The sequence below is a fragment of the Kluyveromyces marxianus genome, chromosome 8 (assembly GCF_001417885.1).
Source record: "Kluyveromyces marxianus DMKU3-1042 DNA, complete genome, chromosome 8".
In the NCBI taxonomy this organism is placed as follows: Eukaryota; Fungi; Ascomycota; class Saccharomycetes; order Saccharomycetales; family Saccharomycetaceae; genus Kluyveromyces; species Kluyveromyces marxianus.
In genome coordinates, this window is record NC_036032.1 from 710,810 (window position 1) to 738,689 (window position 27,880).

Genomic DNA, 27,880 nt, shown 5'->3' on the forward strand with positions numbered 1-27,880 from the left:
GTAGTTACCCTATCATAAGATATGCTCCGTCTCAACAATACCGCAGAGAATGTTTATGGTGAGAAGTATATATAAATCGTAGGTATTTATTTGTTTATTCCGTGTGCCAAAATCATATATATTCGTGATCTAAGGCGTGTAATTAAAAAAAAAATTGCATAGTCGTACTCCAAAAAACTTAGTGTATATACAGGTTGCATTTTAATATTTAACCACAAAGGTATACGAGTGCTACTAATATATAACTGATATAAGAGGCTTCATTACAGATTTTAATGGACTGATCTTTTCACCGAAACCAAATAATATTTCATATTTCATATTTCAAAGAGCAATGGGTGACAGTTTAATTGACGTAAGTTATCGTCTATTTCCGAAAGATCTTTACCACATGATCTTAATAAATATCTTTGAAGAGCAAGCTTGTTGAAGATATCAGGATTAGAGCCCCATTTCAAGAATCCATCCTTTCCCTTTGAATCCATATTTGAGATCAATTCTGATAGACAGTCTTTGACTTGTTCCACAGTTTCTTCTGGTATGTTATATTCCATATTTTGCAGCATTTGGATAATTTGCTTTCCAAGTTCTAATTCGTTACGATATTGGTTATCCTTCTCTACATCAAAAAGGTCATGATTTTCTGCAAGGTTTCCTGATTCCATTACCTTCAGTCCACCATACAGTTTTTGAAGATGGTCAATCAAAATCGGATAGAGTTTTGAAGCTAATGGTAATTTTGGAATTAATTCAACGCATCTAAGAGATGTAGAGTATGAGGACGAATCAAGTTCAAATGGCTGTAGTTCAAATATATGTTCGTTCAAAAATCTGGCAGATATTTCCCTAATTTCAGGAGATTCGTCGAAAAGTTGTAAATATAGCCTGAAAAGGACTTTAGCATCAGAACAATTATTGTATGTGTTTATCAAACATTTAGTGGCAGCAAGCCTTAGTTGATCAGGGCGTTCGTCATCAGAATATTTATCTACTAGGTCCCAGAACTTTGATTCGGGAACCTTTTCGAAACTAGCAATATTCTCTAGTAGGCTACTCTGAAGTATTTCGCTCTTTTGAGAAACTAAAGTTTCATAGTTTGACAGTCTAACTCTGACAGGTGATTTTTGAAGTGCGGAAAGGGCATCCGCTTTCACTTGCACCCATTGTTTTGTGTCTTCTAAGATCTCAACTAAGGAATTGACAACGGATAATTGCTCAGTGGACGAGAGAATATCATAATCCAAACTTTGGAGTGCAGAGCATTGGACTTCAAAGAATGGGGAGCACAGTGCTAACTCCAAAATATCGCATATACTCTCCGCATTTTCAAACCGTAGTAATACTCTTGTTACCGATGCAAGGAATAGCTGCTTACTTCCATCAACAACATACTCGGAGTTTTCTCTTATGAATGCATTTCCTAATATGTTTAGAATTGATCGTTTATCATATTCGGAAAATGCACCGGTAGCGAGTAACAGCTCAGATATTTCCACATATTTTTGTGAGATGGCATAACATGGATGTTCAGATATAAATAAGGCGTAATTGTTATTCAATAATTGCCCGATCACTTCAAGCGAAATCGGAGAAGCCTCCTCCAAAGAGCGTAGAACTAACTCTTTAATTGCTAACATGAAACCATGAATCTTATCTTCTGAACAAGGCGAATTTGTTAATAAAGACAAGAGTTCATAAGCCTTTTCTTTGTGATTCTGTACTAACGAAGCATAAGTTCTAGCTGCCAACTCTCTAATCTTCCAATTAGGGCATCCTAACGCTTTAACTATTTCTACTTCAAATTCATTCAGCCCATCATATGAAAGAGTAGGTTTCAATCTACCTAATATTGTGAAGATCAAAAATATAGATTCAATATTAGCTTGGTAAGAAGGTATATCATCATTTGTACCAATTGTTATACCAGCGGATTTTTTTCCACCAAACAACTCTATAGAATCCTTTAAAGTTGCCAAAAGGACCTCACGAATCCCTTTGAATCTGGTAAAAAAGAGTCTTGCACTCATCGTTTTACCCATTTTACCGAAAAGTCTATTTTGTAGAGATGTAAATAACATAACAGAGCAATTTCTCATACACCACAAAGGCGAGGAAAAGTTCTTAAGACAAAGTTCAAGAGTTTTTTGAACATAAGGTGCAGAATGAAGCGAAAGTTTTGACTCGTTGAAAATACTCCTAATACAATTAAATGCATGAACTTGGGGTAAATCCAACTTTTCCTCGTGTTTCAGGATAGGAGTGGATGCTATCTCAAATAACTGCTCAAAAGTCGATTGTAATAATGGTCTCTCTTGATCTGTTTCAGATGACAAAATAGCACTTATCATGAAAGGCAATCCTCCGGAACGTCTTGTAACATACTGACTCTTAGTTCTCAAAGATGAGACACTTTCTTCTAACCATACCTGTAGTAATTGCGGGTAAGCTTTTCTTGCACATTGACATAATTGGACATAAGTAGGAAAAACCGATTGAAAAGCACCACTGTGCCTGATATGTGACAATTGATCTAATAGTATTTGACCGCATTGTTCAATTTGCACTATAGTTAAAGAATCACGAACCAAGATAGTTTTTAGTAAGGCGCTTGATTCTTTGATGGAGCGAAATGCATAACTCGTAATTATTTGGTCTGAAATACCACATTTCAGATATTTAATAGGCAAATTTCCTTCTGGGGAGTCGTGGCAAACAATTTCCCTCACATTCTCCCAATTCAATAATATTGTGTCAATCAAACGTTGCAAGATTTCTTTATTTGCTTCTTCTTTATTACACCTTGTAATTACGAGAGATAATGCAGTGAATATACCAGAGACAGGAAGATTAATATTTTCAATCAGATTAGACCTTGCTTCTTTCAGAAGTTGTTCTAGGTTATCCATCAGACTTCTTAAGAGCTTATATTTATTGTCTGATACAATGAAAACGAATTCCATGATTTTTGCACCACCATCACTTGTCTTATATGACAGAAGCATATCCAAAGCTAACCCAAACATAGTTGATTCATCGATGTTGAGATTACTTCTCCCAGATGTACTGAAAGCAATCAAAAGTAAATTTAGCGAATGTTCTCTAATATCATCATAGTTATTTGTCAAATCATCAATTAAAATTCTTATTAGTGTCGAGTCAAATATATTAATATTGAATGGATAAGACATTCTTTGTTTGGTATCTAGGAATTTCTCAGGAACAGATGAATCAATACCTGAGACCAATAAATTAGTTACAACCTGGTAGGCCAATGATTTCCGTTGGTACTGAGATCCTGGTGCCATTTGAGTTTTCAAAAACGCGACAAGCCACTTCATGAAATCTTCCGCCAGTTTGATATGTTCTTGCTTATACAGTTGCTCTTCTGGAAATTTGTTCTTTTGTTTAAGTTTCATTGCATCTCTATTCAATGAATAAGTAGAGTCCCTGATTCTGTTGATGAAAGACTTCAAAGAACTGCAAAAATAGTTCCGAGTTTGCAGGGTGTAATCGACGAAAAAGATAGTCAAGTTATCTTTTAGAATATCATAGATATAAGGTTGAATTTGTTTCGATTTTTTGTTAGAGTAAGTGAGTAGCTCAAAAGTGGCTAATTTATACTTATCTTGTTGAAGTAATGAGAAGATATCCTTCGTTTTGATGTATTTCTCATTGTGAAAAGGTTCTTCTTCAATCGCCAATTCTTGACCAATTTTCAGGAGAGACAATAATATTGCATTGCTGAAGTCTTCGTGGTCACTAATAAATACCCCGAAACTAGCTGGAAGCTGTTTAAAAACATTCGACAAAACATATAGCTGGATGTTTTTGGTGTATTTGGGGTCTTTCAAATAGGTACAACATATTGGTTTCCAGAGATCCAACCACTTTTCCATAGATGATTCGTCAAAATGATATTTATACCAGTTTAATAAAACATTTGAGAGACATTTACCGACTTGTGTGCATAGCGTTTCTGCCCATACCAAACTGAAACATACCTCTACAAAGTTTGGCTTCCATTGAAGTAACATCATTAAGTCAATCTGTCCACTAAAAGCATCTAAAAAGTAGTACTGTACTTTCATTTTATCTTCTAAAGAGATAAGGGTCTTGATCCACTGATGCAATACTGTTTTCATGATCTTCTGACCGTATAGGTGGTTCATTAATTGCAACAGTTTTTCAAACATGTTTTTTAACGGTATTTCCATGGAGACCGTGTTATCCGTCCAGAAATCAATCACATAGTGAAATAAATAAGTTCCTTCTTCAATAGTGATCATCTTATCCTTGATAATAGAAACAAACTCGTTGTCAGCATCTTTGCCGCTCTTCTTTAATATTTGGTACTCTTTCAGCATCAAAATGCTCATAACATCCACGCATTTCACCCTGTCTTTATCGTTGGCCCCAGAGTCCGTTAAAATACATCTTATATCCTTGAAGCAGTGTAAAAACTTTTCAATATCGCCATGCTGAACCGATGAAGATGGCTTATAGGCTAAAAGCCATTGCTTCCATTCACTGATTATATCAACAGTCATCAAATATCTGGCTCGATCTAGTAAAAACTGTATATGTTGAGTCCTAACTCTATCAACAAGTCTCCCCAAATGATATTCAGCAGCCACCAAATAATGTTATTAGTGGTCGTTAGATGAAAGACGGTTCATCTCAGCGGCTCTGTCACGACTTACATCTTTTATTCGTTTCAATAATTCAAAAAACCGTTTTGTGTTGATGAAGAGTTCCTCCCAAAAAATCTTTTCGGGCATTGTTTTTATTTTCTGGCCCCCAAAAACTGAATTTTGAAGGATCTGGAAAATCAAGCTCCAACCTTCTTTAAGCTTGGAAATAATTGAAATGATAAAATATGAAGTAAGCTACTTAACATCGTAAGGGAATCTGTCGTTGGTTATTGAGACGATTTGCAAGCAAGTAAAGGCTTTGTGACGAGTGACCTGTATATTAGTGGCAGTTGCTTCAGTATTTATTTAATTTATTTGCATTATGGACGCTATAGCGGATTCGGTGATCCAACCAACGAAATCGAAGGCTCAGGAGATTGAAGACACACCATCTCTACTTACGGTAGTTATGGACACAAGTATTCACTCGTGGGTGCAGCTTAGGAAACAAAGTTCTGGCGAAGGCGCCAATGAAAATCAACTTATAGAGGCCTTGAAGTCGATTGTTGTATTTCTCAATGCTCACTTAGCGTTCAATTCGGCAAACCAAGTGTGCATCATAGCGGCACATTCCAAGGGCATCAAATATTTGTATCCGTCCGCAGACTCAATCTCTTCTAAATCTATGGTCAGTTCTGACATGTACAGAGGTTTCCGTAATGTGGACGAAATTGTGGTTGAACAATGGTATAGTCTCTTCAAGGATGAAGCTGAAGGTGATGAGAGTAAGGTTTCGATGAAGAGTAGTTTGAGTGGAGCAATGTCCAGTGCACTAACGTATGTCAATAGAATATTAAAAGAGAATGAGAACACCAATTTAAGAAGCAGATTACTCGTAATAACATGCGGTACGTCGCAAGGAAAAGACGAGATCTTCCAATATATTCCAATCATGAACTGTATCTTTTCGGCAACAAAAATGAAGTGTCCCATAGATGTAGTTAAGATCGGTGGTAGTATCGAGAGCACATTTTTGCAACAGGCAACTGACGCTACCAATGGAGTATATTTACACGTAGAAAACACCAGAGGTTTGATACAGTACCTTTCCACAGCAATGTTCATCGACCCATCATTGAGAAACGTTATAGTAAAACCTAATCAAGGTTCTGTTGATTTCAGAACATCATGTTTTCTCACGGGGAAGGTTGTTGCTGTGGGATTTGTATGTAGTGTTTGCTTGTGTGTTTTGTCTGTCATACCTCCTGGTCAGAAATGTCCCGCATGTGATTCGCCATTTGACTCTAAAATTATCGCCAGGCTAAAAAGAAAACCGGTCTTGAGCAACGGAGTGCCGAAGAAGAAGAAAGTCCAATGATCTTTGCATGTAGGTTTATATAAATATATCTACTACTTTTTTTTATACGGTTTGGTTTGATATTCCTCTTGTAAGATATCCTGTTCTTATAAAATCGCTACTAAAGTGTTCGCTATAATGATGTATTTTCATCAAGTGATCATGCCTACGGCTAATGTCTGTAAAAACGACAGGACAATCTTCTTCTAAACACTGGAGACTGCTGTCAGTTTTGAATGGATTATGACACTCCTCAATGTGAAGCTTCAACCAATACTCCTTTGTCAAATTTGCGAAACATTCTGAACAAATGTACTGATGCAATAGGTCTACATGACTGGGATATAAGTCCGCAGGTACCCATTCGTTAATGCATGGAGGCTCAGTACACAAAATATTGTTAATATTGCTCACTGCATCTCTGTCAGATTCTTCTTCCCTTGCTCGTTTGACCATTCGGTCCTCAGAGTTTTTAACAATGAGACGTCCTTACTTTTACTGTTGACTACATATGAGCAGCTACCTTTTACCTTTACTAGAAGTGCCCTCTTTAGATATTTGATGTAAGGCTCTTTACAATGTAAAAAAAAGTAAAATATGGCAGGATTACCTTAGAGAGGATCGCGATGAGATGAGATGAGATGAGATGAGATGAAAATCATAGTGAAACGTCGTATATTAGCAGATTATTACGAGCCATGGTTGGTGTAGAACAGAAACAAGGCCCACTCGATCCTGTCTTTGGGCAGCACAGAGTTTTTTCTTTAAGTGATGAAGCTGTTTCCCAAGAAGCTATCAAGTACCTTATGGATGTGCGTGATGAAGCTTTACACAGCGCTTCCATTTACGTCAAATCACATATAAATAACGATCAAGACGAGCAAGTGATTGGTATGGTAGCAGATACAAGTGATTTAAAAGTTAAAAAGAGGATATTGGATGATTCAGAAAGTATAAACATGTGGATAAATGAACTACGTGAAGAAATGGCCCCTCTTGATGAGACAGCATCAGAAATAGTTTACACGGATGAAATGCTAGATATACTAGTCTATGAAATCAAAAAGTATTTGGAAGAACACCCTGAAGAAGTGAATGACTCCGTCAGAAGAGTTACAAAGCATGTGCAACCACTCTCGAATCCTGCGTACGATGTTAGTTCCGAATTGGTTCAAAATATGGTAAAGAAACTAAAGGACAAAAGATTCAGCGATATTTCGTTTCTCAAGAGGTATATAAACAGACCAACTCCGATTCCAACAAACTTCCGCCAGTGGTTTGGTCATATTAAGCATAACGAACCTACAAGACAGTTTATGCTGCGCTTGTCTTTCGATGATTTAATGAAGATACAAGGGTATATGATGCAATGGATAGTATCCATCAGCAAAAATAAACCCGATTCAAAACAATTACAGAAATGGCTACTCTATGTGTGGATTTTCATGCCAAACGAACTTCTATCACAGCAGATCTCACAATTGAGGGAACTAGGAAAGAAGTGCAGGACGAATATCAAACTAAACACAGATATTGAAGGGTTAGATATGCCCAAAGAGATACAGGATATACCTTTTCCCAATCAGAGGTCAGAGTTGAATGCAGTTGAAATAACTCTTGCTGTAATTGCCCACAGATATGGCCAACAGGACTTATTGAACGATGACCATTGAAAGTGAAAGTGTTTTAATATTTCGGCATTTCAAACTTTCAATTCCCGTGGACAGGAATTGACTTGAACGATAAAAAAAACAAAAAAAAAAAAAAAGAATTCAGCCATTCATGCGATGAGCAAGAGAAAAAGGTTGCTTTATAAATTGTACAATGAAAGTTAGATAGGTCAATCGGTAGGAAGCAAATTGAGGGCATAGTACCCTCTACTTTTGCTTGAAGCATCTATCGGCAGCTGAATTTAGGCTCCTTCTTTGTTACCTTCTGTTTCCTTCAACTTAGTTGCTTCTTTACGTTTAAGCCCTTTAGTCGAACCCTCAAGTCAGACCGCTTAAAAATGACAGAAGAGTTTCCAACACCTCAGTTAATAGATGACCTGGATTTAGAATCATCACACGATAGAACTCGTGTATTTAAAGACTTATTAGCAGGTACAGCAGGTGGTATTGCACAAGTATTGGTTGGCCAACCTTTCGATACTACGAAGGTGAGATTACAAACCAGTGAAGTGAACACAAATGCTGTAAAAGTGATAGAAGATCTACTCAAAAATGAAGGTTTTATGGGGTTTTATAAAGGTACTTTAACACCTTTGATAGGTGTTGGCGCTTGTGTCTCTTTGCAATTCGGTGTAAACGAGTACATGAAAAGATTTTTCCGTGATATTAATGGAGATGGGTCTACTCAACTAACTTTGATTCAATATTACTTGTGTGGTGTTGCAGGTGGGTTCACGAATTCGTTTTTAGCTTCACCCATTGAGCATGTAAGAATCAGATTACAAACCCAAACAGGATCTGGAGCTTCTGTGCAATTTAAGGGACCAGTTGACTGCCTCAAGAAATTATGGTCCAATGGACAGCTAATGCGTGGGTTAACTCCAACAATGCTAAGAGAGTCGCATGGGTGTGGTGTGTATTTCTTAACTTACGAAGCGTTAGTGAGCCAACAAGTCAAATCTGGTATTGACCGTAAGGACATTCCAGCTTGGAAACTCTGTTTATACGGTGCCGCCTCCGGTACACTACTTTGGACGATGGTTTATCCTCTAGATGTAATCAAATCGGTGATGCAAACTGATAATCTTAAAGCACCTAAGAGTGGTAATAATATTGTATCCGTTGGAAGAAGTATTATTTCTAAACAAGGTGTTCTAGGCTTATTTAGAGGATTTGGGCCAACTATGTTAAGGGCTGCTCCTGCAAACGCTGCGACCTTTGCAACATTTGAAACTGCCATGAGACTATTGGGCTAATGTAGAAAATAAAACCGATTTACAATGGATTTTTTACTTAAACTACGAGTTCTTAATATTATAACTGTTGTTCTTGATAATGTTATTGTGTAAATATTTACGTTTATTACCGACATTGTGTTTATAACTCTGAAATTTTTATGCTGGCCTTGGCCACTCTCATTTCTCTTCATCCTCCAACCTCCTCAAAAGATATTCGACTTCTACCTCTTTTGTAATGGGGATAACTATTTCTTTATAAATCCTAACCAAATACTCAGGTGTGATCTTTTTATCACCCTGTGCATTAGTAGGGTCAACACCATAGACTTCGGCTTTGACTTGTAGTCTTTTCAAAATTTTCTCCTCTACTTCAGAGTTAGTGATAGCCTTCATAATTCCTTCTGTATCTTTGTTACGGATAAGCTCAGTGTATTTTTCCTTTTCACTTTGAAACTTTGCTTCAGCTACAAATTTACCAAAGTGAATCCTTCTGCTTAGAGCATGCAAGGTTTCGATATCCCTCGTAGCCACACTCCCAAAATTCTCAGATGTGTTTCCCTCTCTCTTGGATATCAAGGGTACAATAGTTTCGATGTAAATCTTCTTGATTTTATCATTATAGTTTATTTGACTCGAATAGGACGCCAGAATCTTGGGGTAGTTCAAGCTAGGAATGATTGGCTTGAGAATTTTATCTGGAAAGAAGGGTGTTTCGTCCGGTGACTCAAACCGTCTCAATTGAGAATGCACAATTTCCAAATGCATTAAGGCCCAATCTAAGAAACTACCATCAAAGTCAGGAAGATTCACTAATGGATCTTTGTTTTGGTACACACTGGGACATGTGGCAAAGTGTGATCTCTCAATGAAATTGAAGATGATCGTATCTTCCATCTTCACGAGCTCATCTCTAATGTTCTGCAAATTTAGAACAGTTTCTGGTTTAAAAAAATCCATTTTGGATCTTGTTTCTCCGCTTATAAGAGTAAATTATCCCCAATTGTAATTGAGCAATACAGTAGATTGAAGTTTCTATGTCGAGACCCCTTTAAATGAACAATGGTCATAGTAACATTTGTTTAGGCTTTTTCTATCATACTTTATATAGAAATGCCGAGTGCATTGATATAGGAAAAAAATATATACCTCTAACAGATAAAAGATATTCATTCAGTCATAGTACAGGGAGATAAAAGTAAGCGTTTAAAACAAAAAAAAAGAGCTTAAATGTAACGCACATGCGTCACAGAATCTTCTTACTAATTTTGAAAAGGGTTTTAGTACATAATATTTAAATTGGGGAGTATGTAAGAATTATATGAATTAGGAATATTATTGGGTAATTATTGTAAAAATGCTGTTATGAGAAATATGCAGTGGTAACGTCTGCGTAGAATTCGTTGATTCTAAGAAAAAAAAAAAAACAAAAAAAAAAACAATTGTTCTAGATCGTAGAGCAAATTGAGCGGGGTATCTAGTAGGACAGCATGCGTTCTACTTGTTTTTCAACTCATTGATCATCGCCTCATTCTTTTTAGCCTCTCGATCTAAATCTTCCTTATTTCTATATAGTCCAAACGTTCTGAACCATAAAAAACGGCGTAACCTAGACCACTTATCTTCATCTAGACCATAATTAATGTATGCAAGAGTTAAATCCCTTTCTGTTTCGTCATGTGTGAAATTCGTCTTATTCATAGCCTCTTCCCAACGCGTTAATAACGATGTTAATTGGATGATTCCAAATATTCCGAAGAACCATATTAACATTGTCATTGGCCCAATATCTTGCTTGTCATCGTTTCGTAGGTCAGAATAGTCTTCCCAAGTACCCGCGTTATAATACCTTGAACTTTGTTCATATCTCTGAGCTGGGCTCTGGATCCTAGGACCATATGCCCATCCTAGTCCTAGCCTATCGTATTGGTTTTTCCTTTTTGGATCTTTTAGCAATTCGTACGCTTCTGTGATGATCTTAAAACGCTGAATCTTGTCCTCTGATGTTAAAAGATTTTGGTGAACGCTTGAAGACGTCAACTCCGTGTTTCTGTTGCGTTTAAGAATAGCCTTATTTGCGGAGTGGTCTGGGTGATATAGTCTTGCTAACTCATGGAATCTCTTTTTCAACAGGGCCTTGGTAAACGAAGACTCCGTGAGTTGAAATAAACTGTAGGGGGTTTTGGGTTGGTTGTCCGAAGGCCAGTTCGAATCAAAATGAACTTCGTTTTCACTAGCAGTAAGATGAACAAACCGTAAACTGCCGCCGTTATCGCTGTTCTGTTTTGTCCTAAGGACCAAACCGTTAACACAATTATTAGAACGACGATCCAGCACCAATAGAGGTCTTCCTAGTAGCTTCACGTAACCTACCATCATTCCTGCTATCTATGTAACTCGGATTTGATGTACTGTCTTACTACTACCACGAAAATGTAAAATTATTGTATTCAATGTATGTATCACAGTGTTATCATACTCCTTGTATACTTAATATTGGACATATTTATTGGTAGTTAACTCTTATACAGGATTAATAGCGATGACTGCGCAGGGTGCATATGATGCGCACTTTAGACGCACAAACGGGAATGAGCAATAATTTACGGAGTCGGTGTTATAAAAAAAGCGTTTTCTTCGCATAATAAAACGACACATATATAAACGTGCATGAAAAAAGCATTATCATGCGAAAAATTCCGAAGTGATTCCGAACTGCAGTTGCTACTGCGATTAGCTGCTATCTCTCTTTCTCTCTTTCTCTCTCGCGATGTCGCAATGGAACGTTGCATTTCCGATGGATCGTCATCATCTACTCTTGTTCAATGAAGCTAGTTTCTACATCTGTGCGATGGTCCTTATCCAGGATTAGATATAATTAATAGTTTTGATATGTATTTTCCTCCCATGCTATATACTATTGATTAGAACTTAGAACTACAGAAGAGCAACGAGCAAAGATGGCTGAATGGGATCAAAAGGGTATGGACAAAGCCTATGAAGAGGCTGCCATTGGATACAAGGAGGGAGGTGTTCCAATCGGTGGATGTTTAATCGATAATTTGACCGGTGAGATTTTAGGCAGTGGACACAACATGAGATTCCAAAAAGGATCGCCTACTTTGCACGGTGAGACTTCTACTTTAGAAAATGCCGGTAGACTAAAGGGGAGTGTTTACAAGCATTGTACTATGTACACTACCTTATCTCCATGTGATATGTGCACGGGTGCTATTCTTCTTTATGGAATTGGCCGTGTTGTCATTGGTGAAAACGTCAACTTCAAAAGCCCTGGCGAAGAGTATCTAACCAGCAGAGGTGTGGAGTTGAAGGTTGTAGATGACAAACGCTGTATCGATATAATGAAGGAGTTCATTGAAAAGAGACCAGAAGACTGGTACGAAGACATTGGCGAATAGATATATTAAAAAACGTATACTATATGTACATATATATATATATAGGCATACGAATATACAAAAATTGGACGCATGCCCGTGACCATTACATATATTACTCACAAAATATATTATGCGTCTTTGTACGTACGCGCAGCCTCAGATATACCTGATATCGTTGATATGGGACAATACTATCATTAGACGGTGGCTGAAGCAGCACTTTCGGTCACAGCTTCTGTGACAGCCTCTGCAGCTCCTTCAGTTTTATCAGCGTCAATTACAGGACCTTGGGACCCTGGTAGCAAAACATTCAAGTAGTTGGTACCTAATGCCAATAAAGCCATACCAATCTTCATCAAAGGAGAGTCACCTGGGGTAGCTGGGTCTGGCATAGCAGTAAGAATTGCGTGCCAGGTGCTTAACACAGAGAACCACGCAAGAAACTTGTTTCTCATGAACATGGCTGCCATTGGCATAGACTGATTCAACATACCTTGAGAGCCAGATGCTGAAGTATACAGACTCTTTGGAGCCGGTACATGGTTGTAAGTAACAGCCAAATCTAGTCTTTTCACGTTGTTTAATGTCATTTGGATGTTATATCTTTTTGCAAAACCCTAAACACTCCTCTTGTCCTTCACTGTTCCACGCTTGTGACTGAAACTCAATTGTGATAGTCAAACAGTATCTTTCATTAGTAAAGGCAATCATTTCTTCAAAACCTTCTTTCAAGATCTCAACCTGAATGATAGTTAAGTTTGATGATGAAAATTAAGAAGATCAATCAGAGAAAAAAAAAAAAATCGTAGAAAAGCCGGTCACGTGAAAAGAATATTAATTTTAATCACCTATATATCAGCATGATATGCACTTCATGAGGTAAGAATGTTTTAAGCACACTTAACACGGTATGAGCGAGTATTTATGCGTACTTATTAACGCCAAAATGCTAAATCGGAGCAAAAGTGCTTGGTATAAATGATCTAATCCACGTATAGCATTATACCAAGTCCGTTAAACAAATGCTTCAATTGTAATTACACCAAATACTATGAAATTTTTGTACATTAAAGCCAAAAGGGACGGCAATGGTGATATGGCGATATACGAGAGCTAGAATTTGCTCTCAATTATATATATTAACAGTTTGTCATAGGATCTAACAGTTACAAAAAACTGCTACCCGGATTATTAAGGATTTCAGGCATACAGATAGAAGTCACATGGCCAATGTATACGATAAATTGAGTAATAGTACATGCCGAACATTGCGGTCCAGTTACAGCTTCTCTACTGTCAATACTGGTACAATGCCTGCATGATGTTTCAAGAAACTACGTTCATAATAAAGATAGCTGCTTCTTTATACCAAAAACCACGTTTCCTTTTTTTTTACTTATTGATTTATATTGGTGATATTCACTAATTCTATAGTCTCTTCTTCAATTCAGTAAGCTATTGATGGACAGAAAACGAAAGATCATTTAGGGACACACCTAGGGAATTGACCAGAAGGCCGGCACTATTCTCGAATTATTGCCATCTTCAGAAGTCCCATTATATGATGATTTTCAAGAGGTCTTTGTTTACGCCGAGTAAAATAACCAGTGAGATCTTGCAATTGCCCACTCATGATTTGTTACAGCAGCTGGGGTATGTGAAACAGGCATCATCAGGTGTGCTGCACTGGCTCCCATTAGGGCTTAAAACGTTACGAAACATTGAAAATATTATACGAAAGCGTATGGACCAGAGTGGAGCGCATGAGGTATCACTATCGTCCCTTTCACAACGGGCCCTTTGGGAAACTACTGGAAGATGGAGCAACACGGAATTATTTAAGTTGAAGGACGCTAAAAAGAAAGACTATTGTCTAGTGCCTACATGTGAGGAGGAGATTACTTGGTTGATGAAGAATTACTTGACCAGTTATAAAGATTTACCCACCATCACGTATCAGATTTCGAGAAAATATAGAGATGAGCTAAGACCAAGAGGCGGATTATTACGTGGAAGGGAGTTTTTAATGAAAGACGCATATAGTTTCCATTTGAACTCTAAGGATGCGGTGGAGACTTTCGATAAGGTAAATCTGACATACAATAAAATTTTTTCTGACATTGGTATTCCCTTTGTTAGTGCTGTGGCAGACTCTGGAGATATTGGTGGTGACTTATCAAAGGAGTACCATTTCATTCATGAATCTGGTGAAGACACTCTACTTCAATGTCCCTCATGCAAGTCCGTTTCCAATGTTGAAAAATGCGAATCCTACCCTGAAGAAGCCAATCAGCACTTAGGGGATGTTTCTGTAAAGTACGCTTTAAACATGGAAAATGATACGTTGGTGTGTATGTACTACCCAGCAAATCGAACATTGAACTGGAACCTTGCATTGGAGGCAATGGACAGAGATCTAGACCCTCAGACCAGAGAGATGTCCAATGAAGATGTCCTTTCAAAATTCAGCTCAAACAATGATCCAATGTTCTCTGGAATCATCCGAATCATGGACGTGAGGTTGAACTCACGTTCAAACTTCCCTGATTTCCCATTAAAATCTTACTTAAAAATCAACTTTTCGCAATTGAACGATTATTCAATAGTGGATGCTGAAGAAGGCGAAATATGTGCACAGTGTGAAGAAGGACACTTGAAGAGCGCTAATAGTATTGAAGTGGGTCATACCTTTTACCTCGGTAAGAAATACAGCGAGAAACTAAACGCAACAGTACGCCAACAGGACAATTCAGACGTGGTGGTAGAAATGGGTTGCTATGGGATCGGAGTTAGCAGACTTGTTGGTGCCATTGCCCAAGTAACCAGGGATTCTCAAGGTTTGAGATGGCCCGCCTCGATTTCCCCATACAAAGTTTCCTTATGCTGCAACGAGAAGAAATCTCCAGAAGAGATGAAGCAAGTTCTTGATACCTTAAAGTTAGAACCATACACCCAGTTCGACCCTAAAACCAGTCTAGGCGGAAGGATCCAGCAATCTCACGCGTTAGGCATACCAATGGCGATCATTGTGGGGCATAAAAGCTGGCCAAAAATCGAAATTGAGGTAAGAGCTCAGTATAAAAACGACAGTTGGGAAGAATCGTACGGTGATTTACAATCCAAACTCGATTGGCAGTACGATCCAGCGACGAACAAACACTTCGTCGATTACCACAACATCAACGACGTAGTGAATATTCTATTAAAGTCTCTATAGACAAACACAAGAGGAGCGAGACGAACAATTGGATCTTTTTGGCGCCTTGCGCGGGCCCGCGCCCCTCCCCCCCATCCCATTAAAAAGGTTTTTAACTTAAAAGTGAAAACTATTAATATCAAATATAAATGAGCGTTAATTCATGTAAATAGATATACAAAGTCTTGAGAACAAGATTGCCACATGATAAAGGCAAAACTCCGTTCCTCCCAATGATTGGTTATTGCATTTAGAAGATCTTACCAGAGACCTTAGCAACAACGTGCAAAGCAACAACAGAAAAGACAAATGCAACCGCCAAGAACAACACAACTAATGGATCAACTCTCAACCCGTTAGCCTCATCAGTGTAGAGCTTTAAAATAGAACTTGATGAACCGCCGAACCCAGCTTGTCTAGCAGAAGCTGGGGTTTGGTTAGCCTTCTTTTCCTTCAGTAATTGAGCATTTCTTCTCTTTTGAAGAGTCTTTTGACCACCTGGAATAGAACTGTCCATGCCTTCTGATTGTTTTTGTATTGTAACGTTACCTAACTGAACTTGCCACTGGCACTACTACTCACTGAGCAAACAAACGGTCGTTCAATTCACTCCTTCCCTGCCCTCCAATTGTTCTTTACCAGTAGCATAAGTGTATAACGCTGTTTAGCTAGCTAGCGAAACTCTGTGTAAGTGTGGACGATGCGTTGTTGTCGACACGATCGCATTCGTCTGAGACGATATTCAAACATATGTCCGGGTAACATAAACATAAACAAAAACCTACAAGACTAAAAAAAAAAAATAAAAAAAAAAACAGCCTCTAACCTATACTACCCCCTGCCCCGCCTCCCCCCACACATCCAACTTCATCACGTGGTTCAAATCTGAATCTTTTTTTTTTTTTATATATTTTTATATTTTTCCTGACTGGCCACATCGCCGTCTGCGTGTGGTGTGTGTGTACTGGTTTTTCTCAGCAGACAGCCACACCCAGACACACAGCCGCATATGTTTTTGTACGGCTACGAGTAGTAGCGTCAGTTTATTTGGGTTCGAATTGACTGCACAAGACAAACAGAAATAGAGATATTCAAAATGATAGTGGGTTTGAAAAATGCATTTTAGATACCACTGATTGGTAGGGAGTGAGTTTTTGACAGTTTGTTAGACCAATTCATGCTATTCATATTATTTTTGAGATGGGGGGCATATACCCACACTATATGCTGAATTTATATATGTGTGTAAGAGTATAGAGTGCACCGTATAGTACTAGGTATTTACATATAGAGGGTAGTGGAAATAGTAGTGGAAATTTAGCATTCCAAGAAAGGACGCTGACTATTCACAAGCCCAATATAAGATGCTCGCCGGCTTTTGCTTTGAATATGCACCTGTCATCTTTCCTTCCCTTTAGCTTCCCACCAATCTGAAATTATCACTTTTTTCTAAGGAAAGAAATTTTAAGAAAATGAGAAAAATGGAAAAAAAAGTTTTATATGAAAAGCTAGTAAACAAATAGTACACATGTTAGTAGAGTCCCTTTGTCCAGTACAATAACATCTTGCATCGGTTTGTTCGCCACTACAACTCATTGTTAGATATTGAAGCTTGTTCAGACCATTCTCGCATCGTGAGAGAAAGAAAACTGCGGTGGATTTATCATTCCATACTTCCTTTTTACGACAAACAGGATTTAAAATCGGGTCTTTTCAGTCGGTTTACCAAAGGTTATCAAGAGTTTAAAAGGAGTCAATAAGGCCCCATAGTAGTGCCAATTCGAAGCGAGCTGTCAAGGTTGTGATACTAGTGTTCAAAAAATATTAGGCCTACCGGATAAACTTTTAAGAGTCTTTTTTTTTTTGTCATTTCATCCACCCCCTTGAATATCGTTTGCCATGTCTGAAGAACAGCAGCTCAAGGATCCAGTTCCTGAAAATGAAGATGTTTCCCAACAATCTGGTTCCAATAATGTAACAGAGGAAGTCATTCCCACGGCAATTGTGATCAAGAATATCCCCTTTGCAATTAAAAAGGAACAACTTTTGGAAGTTATTGCCAAGATGGACTTGCCACTTCCGTACGCTTTCAACTACCATTTCGACAACGGTGTGTTTAGAGGTTTGGCGTTCGCCAACTTCACAACCACAGATGAAACCACTAGGGTTGTGCAAAGCTTGAACGGCAAAGAAATTGGTGGTAGAAAGCTACGTGTAGAGTACAAAAAGATGCTACCTCAAGCTGAGAGAGAGCGTATCGAGCGGGAAAAACGTGAAAAACGAGGCCAGTTGGAAGAACAGCATAGGTCCATGAGCAATATCTCTCTACAGTCCCTTGGGGCAACGCCATCCTCGGCACAGCCAGGTGGAAACGTCGGAGGTGCTCCACCATTAGCGTCGAATAACTCTTCTTCGCAGTTGTTCAACTCGTTTATCAACTCGGAGTCAACTCCAGGCGCAGTTTCCATGACTACTGTCCCACCAAGCCCTCAGCAACCTCTCCATCATCACCACCACCCACAGCTGTCTGCACAAAACACTGCAACTTCGATGTCGATGATGTCTTTGCAAGGTCTTCCCCAAATGTCCGAGAGATTCTACGCACCACTGCCAGCAGCTGCAAACCTAATGCTCCCACCACAGCAATTAGATTTCAACGACCCGGACACGTTGGAGATCTACAGTCAGTTGTTGTTGTTTAAGGACAGAGAAAAGAGGTACTACGAGTTAGCTTATCCAATCGGCGTTTCCGCAACACACAAGAGAATTATAAACGTGTTGTGTTCGTTCTTGGGGCTCATTGAGGTGTATGACCCAAGCTTCATAATAATCAGACGCAAGAACCTGGACCTTGCGACTTTACAATCGCATTTGCAACAACAGGGCCAGCTGGATATGATGCAGCCTTTACAACCATCGTCCACCGGGGGTTCTATCTCTAGGTCGCAATCTTATACTAGCTTGTTACAAGCACACGCTTCAATGAATCACGGCCTGCTTTCCCAAACGAACGGATCATCCACGAACTTGGGAAACATGGCTAACGGCGTACCACAACAAGCCGGTGGTACCGCTTCTCTCGCCAATGCATCTACGAACTCTACCACCGGTAGTAACATGACCAACGTTTCCAACGTTAACAATGGTGTAGGAGGAGGAACCGGTGGAGTTAGTGGTTCCAACCAACAACCGCACTCCCCAGGCACAACCCTTCTACAAGCTTCGTCTTTGCACCAGGATAACAACGCTGGCTTGCGAAACCAGGTCCCCACTCCATCGATTATGCAGAATAGAATTCCTTCCGGTTTCCAGACCAATAACCAACAGCATATGACATCTTCGAGCCTGTTACGGAACCAGGGTATATCTCCTCCTCAACAGCAGATTGGTATCAACCAGCCAAATGCCGGCCGTGTCCCATCGTTGTACCAATCACAGCCAGGCACACCAGGTATGAATGAGAACAGATTCACTCAGTTGACGTCTTCCCAATTGCAACAACAGCAATCGCAACAGCAGCAGCAATCGCAGCAACAGCAGCAACAGCAGGGTCAGGGTCAAGGCCAAGGCCAAGGCCAGGTCCAGCAGCAACCATTAGCGCCCCAACACACTTCGGAATCCATCCACTCCAACTACAGTGTCCATTCCATCCACGACTTTGTCCCGGGCTCTAGCAGCCAGGGTTACCCACCCGCTGCTGGTAGCGATATGCTCGAAAACAGCTTGACCAGAAGTCTCAGCGGGCTAGATATAGGCAAAAGACATGGATCTTCTGCAGCAAATAGCAACAATCTGTGGGGTTAGAACAAGAAGAACAAGAAGAACAAGAAAATGTATCACGTGATGCCATACATTTCTTTCAAAAGACTCTTTTCTGCTTTTGCAAGCTCTCTCTGCTGCCAGCATCAGCCATCAAGCGCGCAGCTACAACCTCAAATGTAATGTTTCCCCAAGTAATAACGACGACAATGATAGTTATGATCAACAAAAACAAAATAACAAAACAATAACAACCTACTACTACACAACTCTAATCCTTCCCAATCCAGGCAGATAATGTAATACTCTATGTATCACTACACCATACCATACTCCTCCTCTGTCTACCTTTCTATCTGTAAAAGTGTATAACGAACGAATGACATACATACTAATACTAATACTAATACTAATACTAATACTAATACCATACTAATTCTAATTCCAATGCAAAAAAAGGGGAGGAAGAGCTCAGTTTCTCTAAGGCTGCGCTTTGAATCTTCCCGTAAACCGGTATTTTAGCGCCAGAACGCATGTCTGCTTAACGTCCTCCTGCGTGCATGGCAATCCTGCACATCTCGGCTCGAATAACCGTATCCAAGAATTAAAAAAAAAAAAATACTTATATTACAAAGGATTCAGAAAGCACTAGAGGATAAATAGAGAAGGAAGGACAGAACCGCTAAAAAAAGAAACAATTTAAAGAGACAAACCCAAAAGAAACGTGTTCTTCAGAAAAGCACGCGCGGTGAGAAACCGGGATATTAGCGGGAATCCGGAAACGTACGCCTAAAAAAAAACAACAAAGTTGCCCCTCTTCTAGGGCCCAAGCCCAGACCGTTACAAATCAAGTAAGTCCGGTTCCTACCGGAATGAAAATAATTGCCGTGTAGGGGCGCCCTGCCCAGACTCAGCCCAAGTTGAGCCTAGCTCAGCCTAGCCTAGCTCAGCCTAGCCTAGCTCAGCCTAGCCTAGCTCAGCCTAGTCTAGCGAGGCCCAGTCTATCCGGCAATCAAAAGTCGTATTTACGTGTTGGTATAACAATCTCGAGTCTGAGTTTTAGTGGCAAGAACGACACACGGATGTAATCAAGCAAGTAAGTAAGATCCACATCTTGCTCTTATTTCGTCTCTCCCACCCCACCATCCCCTTTGCCCCCGCTCGCGCGCTTCCGTCTTGCATCCTTTCCGTGTATGCTTCTCCCATTCGCCATTGTTCACGCATGGCACAAGAAAAGAACTAAAGAAAAAGGAACGAAAATAAGGAACAAAAAGAAAATGATGTAACAAGATGCGATGAGCTAGCACTGCGAAAGCATTGCGCTTGTACGGTACACTACTGCATATTCGGACGTGGAAACGGCAAGAAAAAAAAGCCAGGAATGCAAGTGCGGGAATAAGCTACGTACCGCACGCTGTATACTTGTGCACTAGATGTTTCTTGTGCGCTTCCTATTTGTGCGTGAAGACGTAGAGAAGATTATACAATACAGGTCTCGAGCGTGCGCCGCGAATCCAGTAGATTATGTCAGAAGAGCAAATGGGAAGAAGCAAAAGTTGGTAGGGTAGAGATTATAGATGAGGACGGGTTTTGATATGAGAGATTAGTAATTAGTAATCACAGAGAGAGAGATGGAATAGAATGTCTTAGAGACACACATGCACGTTTCACAATGTGTAAAAGTATAAAAAGAAGGGAGCATTGAATCTTTTCTTTCAATTGTTTAAGCTAATGTAGTTAGTATGAATTTAAAGAGCGTACTACAGTAAGCTGATAGATAGAAGGTATATCCATACTTTAGCCAAATAGTCAAATAATGTCCTACCCAGATAGTTTCCAAGGTTTTGCTGTCGTTAATGACCACAAGAACTGGTTGAACCCAGAAAAGATCGTTTACCCAGCCAAGAAGTTCGGTCCTCAAGACGTTGATGTCGAGATCGAAGCTTGCGGTGTTTGTGGTAGTGATGTCCACTGTGCCAACGGTAACTGGGGTAATCAAAAGTTGCCATTAGTTGTTGGTCACGAAGTTATCGGTAAGGTTATCAGAGTTGGTGAAGAATGTACCACTGGTATCAAGGTTGGTGACCGTGTTGGTGTTGGTGCGCAAGTTAGATCCTGTTTGGAATGTAGACGTTGTAAGGAGGACAACGAACCATACTGTCCAAAGTTCGTCACTACTTACTCGCAACCATACCCAGAAGATGGTTACGTTTCCCAAGGTGGTTACGCCTCTCATATCAGATTGCATGAGCACTTTGCCATTCCAATCCCAGAATCTCTAGAAGCCGCTTACACTGCCCCTCTACTTTGCGGTGGTGGTACTGTCTACTCTCCATTGAAGAGATACGGCTGTGGTCCAGGTAAGAAGGTTGGTATCGTCGGTATCGGTGGTATTGGTCACATGGGTATCCTTTTGGCCAAGGCTATGGGTGCTGAAGTTTACGCCATCTCCAGATCTCACGCTAAAGAAGAAGCTGCCAAGAAATTGGGTGCTGACCACTACATTGCTACCAAGGATGAAGGCTGGGAATTGGAAAACTTTGACAAATTGGACTTGATCGTTCTATGTGCCAGCTCCTTGACCGACGTCGACTTCACCAAGTTGCCAAAGTTGCTAACTGTTGGTGGTATTTTGGCCTCTATCTCTGTTCCAGCCGCTCACGAAAAGTTGAACTTGAGTCCATTCGAATTAATGGGTTACAAGATCACCGAATCTGCTCTAGCTTCCCGTAAGGAATTAATTGAGATGTTGAACTTGGTTGCTGAGAAGAACATCAAGCCTTGGGTTGAAAAGCTCCCAATCAGCGCCGAAAGCGTCTCTGAAGCCTTCCAAAGAATGGAATCCGGTGACGTGCGTTTCAGATTCACTTTCACCGACTTCGACAAGCAATTCGGAGAGTTCAAGGCTCAAAAATAAGAGAATTATAAAACTCTAAAGCAGGTCTAAACTTATACTTTGCATGTCGTTGCATTTCCCCCGTCCCCTAAAAAACATAACCCTTTCAATTATACTTATATATAATATAATATGAATTCGTCATTCTATGCAGCATTATTATACAGATCCAGATACAAATACGAAGCCATTTTACAAAAAAAAAAAAAGATTATACTACAAAAATTTGAAGTAGAATCGTCCCACGAATCCTCAAAGCTCTAACATATGTCCGAGTAGCCACTACACCATAGGAATATATGTAAGATTTCCCTCTCCCATTGTTCAACTCTTTTCTATCTTAAGTCTGTGTGTTTTTCACTTTTTAACTTTGCTGTACCTTTTTTTTTTTTTTTTTTTTTCCACATTGGTGTATGGAATATTGAAATTACGGTATGTTTTGTTTAGATGATTTGTATACATTAGCAAGTTATAATTGTATATTGACAATGAAGATTCTCAGCTGGAAAACAAGGTCAAACTCCCTAAAAACACTTGTGTAACAGCTTTTGGGTGGATTGCAAAGAAAGACAAGGTCTCACTCTTAAAGGAATGTACTTTGAATTATACAGTGTTTGTGGTTTTATAAGTTTTTAAGACCTGTGACTAGGAAATTTCGATTGCAATGACTACGACAAGCAAAGTTCACAGGCTTATCAAAGAGCTGTTAATAGATGATAACGTCCATTCGAAAGTTCAAGAGGATTTATGGAATAACGACGGTTCAGAACCGCAGAGGAAACGTACCAGAGATAGAGCTGATCTTAAAGCCGAATCAGAAAAGATGGAAGGAGAAGAAAAACAACCGGAGAAGAAAAAAAGAACAATTCCTGTAGATTGGAATGATCTTAACCCTAATGTACAGTTTTCTAATGGGCATCAGGTAATAACCATTCGTTACAATCCATTGAAGCTACTTTCCTTCGATAAAGTATTGAATAGAGACTTCAAAATCCAGGAATCAATGCCGTCATCGGTGAATGACGTAGATTTTGAAATATATGAAAACGCTAACCTACTCACATCAATTGACAATGATTCAAATCTTCCGTATCGCGGTGCTATTAAGATCGCTCAGGAATATTCTACTAATAAGACAATACCTCGTGTGAAGGACAGAGAGTTTTTCTTGCATCTTCTAAGGAAGTCGCAACCGGCGGCACAGTTCAATGGAAACACATTATTAGCATATCCAAACGATCAAGACCATGATTACGATAAAAAAAGGTTGAAATCGGTTGGCCCAGTTATTACTCCCAGCACTAGTAGCGTTGAATATATCTACTTCCAGAACTACGAGATAAAGACCTGGTATAAAGCGCCATATCCAGAAGAATACAATAAGAATAAAATTTTATACATTTGCGATAAGTGTTTGAAATATATGAGTTCCAAATATGTATATTATAGGCACCAGCTTAAGTGTGACTGCTCGCATCCTCCTGGGAATCAGATTTATAGAGATGATGATCAAGGGTTTGCCATTTGGGAAGTTGATGGAAGGGAGAATGTTATTTACTGCCAAAATTTGTGTTTATTGGCCAAATTATTTTTAAACTCAAAAACATTATATTATGATGTAGAACCGTTTATGTTCTACGCCATAACAGTATGGGAAAACGATGAATGGAAGTTTGTCGGTTATTTTTCCAAAGAGAAATTAAACTCCACTGGCTATAATCTCAGTTGTATTTTAACCCTTCCTCACTATCAGAGACGCGGTATTGGTCATTTGCTTATGGACTTTTCGTACCTACTATCACGAAGAGAATTCAAACTAGGAACCCCCGAGAAACCGTTGAGTGACCTTGGTCTAATATCCTATAGGTTCTTTTGGAAAAACAAAATGATACAAACTTTATACATGCTATTTGAGCAACTGGGAGAATCTTTCATATGTACTATAAATGACTTGTCAAATTTAACAGGCATGAATCATTCCGACGTTATATATGGTTTAGAGCAAATCGGATGTCTCTACAAATACAAGGATGAAACGGACAAGTGGAATTATGTTGTCAAAATAAAAGATTGGAGTAAATTGGCGGAGCAATATCATGAAACCAAGTCGAAAATGAAGTACACCTTAAAATCATCTAAATTAGTGTGGAAACCAGTCATCTTTGGTCCTTCATGTGGCATCAATGCAGTTGGAACGATGGTGGAGACGAATGTTCTTCCTAAAAAAACGCATTCTTCAATCGATACTGCAAGTTCCAGAGATACATTTAAAGACAGTATTTCAGTGTTAACTAATTTTATGAGTGATGATATTGCTGATCCAAGAACTATGGAAGAAATAGCTTTAGATAAAATAAAGGCGCAGAAGTCGGAGATTAACTTGAATGACAAAAATTTTGTCCCAGCGTACACTCTTCCAAAACCAATACGAGACAAAGCAATTAGATCAAGCAGAATGAAAGCAGAATCTAGTGTACCAGAAAGCAAACCCGCAGCACCCACAGTTGAGGAAGAGAATTTTGTTGAAGACGTTGAAGAAGATGATGTTGAAGATATTGAAGAAGAGGAGAATATTGCTGAAGATGAAAGTTTTTCTTCAGCAGATGCGGAGGCGGAAGAAGAGGATGAGGATGTGGATGAGGATGAAGAAGAAGTTGAAGAGGATGAAGGCTCACAATTGCCCTCCAAGCCTCTGCAGACTGAATCGTTTACCATCAGTCGGTCTTTGAGGAATAGTAGACCAAAAGCAGAACAGGGGACCGAGACTGATTTAAGCCCAAGGCCCCAAAGAGTATTAAGACATAGATAGAGTTTCCAAGAGTACCAAATAACGATAAGAAAACTTTAAAACGGTGTATTATCTCATATATACTATGTATACACGTATGTATATATAAAATTGTAAGAGTAGCGAAAATTAATGTCATACGTATTTGATATAACTGTACAGTGTGAGATTAATTGGATGATGGTGTGAAAAATATGACAAACTTTTCATTGAAATATCAGCAGAAGGTCAACCTGTGCCTTCTGTAATGAAGTAACTGCAATGATACCTTTTTTACAACGTCAATATCTATGTTTCATTTTAAAATTATAAGAGAGCAGTATCAATGTGATCTATAATATCCTGTTGAATTTTGTTTTAATTTTTTTTCGGAGCTGTTTTCTGTTTTATTTGACATAAGGTTTAAAAGGCATGTATGAGTCGTTACATCAGTTGGTCAGATGGATATAGCGTCTTGCGCCATTGCCACCATTAGTGTTGTTGTAGTAATGTTTGTAGGGAGCTTATGGATATATGATATAGTTGTAAAACCATCAATTTTTTAATTTTTTTTTTATTTGTTATGGAAAAGATCTTGGAATGCATCAATGACATAAGTCGACGCTTGTAAAGTCTCCTCTATATCAAATAATATGTTTGAAAATTGTGTTCAAGCTTGGTAATGGTTGGCTTGATGGTTGTGGAAGTTGTTGATGAGTCAGCTGTGGAGACTGGGAAGGATTCGGAGTGAGTTCAGAAATCTGATGTTGCTGATGATGAGGATTGGCGTGATGGTTTGAAATAGGATGATGATTGTGATGTTGATGGTGTTGTGTAGTAGATGTGCTTACCTGACGAATTTGCTTTGGGACAGAATGTGATGGAGCCCTATTGCTATACAAGGATGAGCCGTTTCCATCTGATATTGTTGGTGATTGGTCCCTTAAAGAATGCGTATCAGGGGAGAAGACAGGTGATCTTTCACGAGCAGAAGAGCCGGTTGAAGAGGTTTGAGAGAAGGTTGGAGAATTATCCCTCAGTTGGGTTGGAGCCACTGAGTCTTCCATTCTTCCTACAATTTCGATGTCTACATCCACATCGTCATCAACTATATCATCTTGTTCTTCAACGGCTGTATCTGGGGAGTATGATGAAGAATTAACGTCGTCTGCAAGAGGGCTAGAAACAGCATTAGAATTTGCAATTTCATTAGCAATTGGGACTGAATTCATTGTATCAATGGATGATATTTGTAACGATTCCATTCTCCATTGAATTTCTTGCTCTGATCTATGAGGTAGCAAAATAGAAAGCTCATCTATAGATAAATGGTATAGCTGTCTTTTCTCAACAAGCAATTTATCTTCATCATCTGACCAAGGTTTAGCATGAGGATTGTTGATAGGTCCGTGAATTGCACTTGATTGACCATGAATATGAGGTTGTTGATGTTGCTGGTGTTGCTGTTGATGTTGTTGTTGTGGAATAGGAGGTGGTGGTGGTGAAGCGAAATTTTGTTTAGCTGAAGGCATATCGATATAGCCAGCTTGGATAGAACCACGTCTAAACTGAGAGATGGAGTTACTTCTAGAAGTAGATTGACTGGTGGTGAAACTATCCCTTCTTGGCTTCGATTGAGGAGTTGATGCTGAAGGCAAAGCCACAACCGATGATCTCCTTGAAGACGCGTTTGAAGTCAATGGAATAAAATGTCTATCCGAAGTGACGTTAAACGATGAACGTCTGGAACGTGAGGAGAAGGAATTCTTTCTTGATTTTGTGGAAGCCAAATTTGAGGTTGAAAGATTTAGAGTGGTTGACTGTGGAGTTGCAGCGATCCCCGTTGCAGCAAGGTTTCCGATGCTGTTGTTGATACCACTGTTGTTCATCACGACAGCCGATCCACGTCTGCTTTTTATGAATACTTTGGGAATAAAGCCAAAGTTTTCCTCTTGGTCATTGAAGTGGGGTCCACCTGCGAGAGGTCCATCATGGGAGTGAGATGAGGAACGAGGCTTGATGAACTTGCCATGTGTAGTTGCTGGAGAAGCGTTAGAAAACGGAGACTTCGACAACGATCCGGAATGTACAAGCCCGTTTACAGACGATGAGACGCTCGACCCAAGAGTCACTGACGCTCTATTTCCCGGTAATAGCCCAAAACTATTGCCGTGGGGAGACGACAGAACTGCTCCATTAGTTACCTTGGAAGTAGGAATCGGCATGGGTACAGGCATAGGCATAGGGCCGACGGAGGAGCTCTTCTTTTTTGCCGATGTTGAATCTGCTGCATGTGCAGGATCTACGCTCAGCATAGAATGTCCTTGTGCGTTTCCAGATCCCGGTACAGTACCGGGGCCTGCACCGGGGCCTGCACCGTTACCTGCACCAGCAGCGGCACCTGGATTCCCATTTGTGAAACCTTGCAATGCGGCTAGCTCTGTGGACAATTCTGGAAGCTCGTCTTCGTCATCTGTACTCTTTGCCGTCTTTAGACTTCCGGACTTTAATCTTCTCCAACGAAACTGACAAGCATTAGGAGTTCTATTCATGAAATACTGCGCAATCTCTTTCCACCCCAAGTGCTTAACCTCTTTTAAGTGTCGCAAAAGAACATCGTCCTGAGGCTCCCATGAACTTGGAGTCCTGCTGGAAACGTTCTTGGGTGCTGTCATCTACTGGAATGGGGCAAGGAAACAATCCGGAACAATCCAAGTATCAGCACACGCTCACACAAAAATAAAATTAAATCAAAATCCCAACTAAAACAACTCTAAAAGCACAATAAAAAAGAGCAAACTACACCCTGTACCTTGGCAAACTGTTATCGTCGTCTTGAAAGCGTATTGAACTGCCAAAAAGCACTTTATTCTACCAAACTAGGTGTCAAATCTCAAAAACTCAGTCACACGTATAATATCCTGTTTTCTAACGGTTTACAGCGTTAACAGTCCCGATAAAACACAAG

General features: G+C 39.4%; 15 protein-coding genes across 15 annotated transcripts; 8 read left to right on the forward strand and 7 right to left on the reverse strand.

The window, feature by feature from the left end:
* Positions 1-317: 317 nt before the first annotated feature.
* On the reverse strand, positions 318-4,547 carry TRM732 (tRNA methylation protein TRM732; the record flags this gene model as incomplete). Its single annotated transcript, XM_022822079.1, has 1 exon — positions 318-4,547. The coding sequence occupies one exon, from the start codon at positions 4,545-4,547 to the stop codon at positions 318-320; it is 4,230 nt and encodes a 1,409-aa protein (XP_022678376.1).
* A 466-nt stretch (positions 4,548-5,013) lies between these two features.
* Positions 5,014-6,009, forward strand: TFB4 (TFIIH/NER complex subunit TFB4; the record flags this gene model as incomplete). The annotated part of the gene is made up of 1 exon (XM_022822080.1): positions 5,014-6,009. One exon carries the CDS (start codon positions 5,014-5,016, stop codon positions 6,007-6,009), a length of 996 nt encoding a protein of 331 aa, XP_022678377.1.
* A 42-nt stretch (positions 6,010-6,051) lies between these two features.
* On the reverse strand, positions 6,052-6,444 carry KLMA_80329 (zinc finger protein 511; the record flags this gene model as incomplete). Its single annotated transcript, XM_022822081.1, has 1 exon — positions 6,052-6,444. One exon carries the CDS (start codon positions 6,442-6,444, stop codon positions 6,052-6,054), a length of 393 nt encoding a protein of 130 aa, XP_022678378.1.
* A 242-nt stretch (positions 6,445-6,686) lies between these two features.
* On the forward strand, positions 6,687-7,661 carry BRR1 (Brr1p; the record flags this gene model as incomplete). Its single annotated transcript, XM_022822082.1, has 1 exon — positions 6,687-7,661. One exon carries the CDS (start codon positions 6,687-6,689, stop codon positions 7,659-7,661), a length of 975 nt encoding a protein of 324 aa, XP_022678379.1.
* A 335-nt stretch (positions 7,662-7,996) lies between these two features.
* YMC1 (organic acid transporter) lies at positions 7,997-8,914 on the forward strand (the record flags this gene model as incomplete). The annotated part of the gene is made up of 1 exon (XM_022822083.1): positions 7,997-8,914. One exon carries the CDS (start codon positions 7,997-7,999, stop codon positions 8,912-8,914), a length of 918 nt encoding a protein of 305 aa, XP_022678380.1.
* A 159-nt stretch (positions 8,915-9,073) lies between these two features.
* Positions 9,074-9,853, reverse strand: ARO7 (chorismate mutase ARO7; the record flags this gene model as incomplete). Its single annotated transcript, XM_022822085.1, has 1 exon — positions 9,074-9,853. The coding sequence occupies one exon, from the start codon at positions 9,851-9,853 to the stop codon at positions 9,074-9,076; it is 780 nt and encodes a 259-aa protein (XP_022678381.1).
* Positions 9,854-10,390: 537 nt separating this feature from the next.
* JID1 (Jid1p) lies at positions 10,391-11,272 on the reverse strand (the record flags this gene model as incomplete). The annotated part of the gene is made up of 1 exon (XM_022822086.1): positions 10,391-11,272. One exon carries the CDS (start codon positions 11,270-11,272, stop codon positions 10,391-10,393), a length of 882 nt encoding a protein of 293 aa, XP_022678382.1.
* Positions 11,273-11,853: 581 nt separating this feature from the next.
* On the forward strand, positions 11,854-12,312 carry FCY1 (cytosine deaminase; the record flags this gene model as incomplete). The annotated part of the gene is made up of 1 exon (XM_022822087.1): positions 11,854-12,312. One exon carries the CDS (start codon positions 11,854-11,856, stop codon positions 12,310-12,312), a length of 459 nt encoding a protein of 152 aa, XP_022678383.1.
* Positions 12,313-12,491: 179 nt separating this feature from the next.
* KLMA_80335 (uncharacterized protein) lies at positions 12,492-12,884 on the reverse strand (the record flags this gene model as incomplete). The annotated part of the gene is made up of 1 exon (XM_022822088.1): positions 12,492-12,884. The coding sequence occupies one exon, from the start codon at positions 12,882-12,884 to the stop codon at positions 12,492-12,494; it is 393 nt and encodes a 130-aa protein (XP_022678384.1).
* A 971-nt stretch (positions 12,885-13,855) lies between these two features.
* On the forward strand, positions 13,856-15,511 carry AIM10 (putative proline--tRNA ligase AIM10; the record flags this gene model as incomplete). Its single annotated transcript, XM_022822089.1, has 1 exon — positions 13,856-15,511. One exon carries the CDS (start codon positions 13,856-13,858, stop codon positions 15,509-15,511), a length of 1,656 nt encoding a protein of 551 aa, XP_022678385.1.
* A 229-nt stretch (positions 15,512-15,740) lies between these two features.
* On the reverse strand, positions 15,741-16,007 carry SBH1 (Arf family guanine nucleotide exchange factor SBH1; the record flags this gene model as incomplete). The annotated part of the gene is made up of 1 exon (XM_022822090.1): positions 15,741-16,007. One exon carries the CDS (start codon positions 16,005-16,007, stop codon positions 15,741-15,743), a length of 267 nt encoding a protein of 88 aa, XP_022678386.1.
* A 1,382-nt stretch (positions 16,008-17,389) lies between these two features.
* Positions 17,390-19,294, forward strand: PIN4 (Pin4p; the record flags this gene model as incomplete). Its single annotated transcript, XM_022822091.1, has 1 exon — positions 17,390-19,294. One exon carries the CDS (start codon positions 17,390-17,392, stop codon positions 19,292-19,294), a length of 1,905 nt encoding a protein of 634 aa, XP_022678387.1.
* Positions 19,295-21,065: 1,771 nt separating this feature from the next.
* Positions 21,066-22,166, forward strand: ADH6 (NADP-dependent alcohol dehydrogenase; the record flags this gene model as incomplete). Its single annotated transcript, XM_022822092.1, has 1 exon — positions 21,066-22,166. One exon carries the CDS (start codon positions 21,066-21,068, stop codon positions 22,164-22,166), a length of 1,101 nt encoding a protein of 366 aa, XP_022678388.1.
* A 643-nt stretch (positions 22,167-22,809) lies between these two features.
* SAS3 (histone acetyltransferase) lies at positions 22,810-24,954 on the forward strand (the record flags this gene model as incomplete). The annotated part of the gene is made up of 1 exon (XM_022822093.1): positions 22,810-24,954. The coding sequence occupies one exon, from the start codon at positions 22,810-22,812 to the stop codon at positions 24,952-24,954; it is 2,145 nt and encodes a 714-aa protein (XP_022678389.1).
* A 602-nt stretch (positions 24,955-25,556) lies between these two features.
* On the reverse strand, positions 25,557-27,587 carry DOT6 (SANT/Myb-like DNA-binding domain-containing protein; the record flags this gene model as incomplete). Its single annotated transcript, XM_022822094.1, has 1 exon — positions 25,557-27,587. The coding sequence occupies one exon, from the start codon at positions 27,585-27,587 to the stop codon at positions 25,557-25,559; it is 2,031 nt and encodes a 676-aa protein (XP_022678390.1).
* Positions 27,588-27,880: the final 293 nt, after the last annotated feature.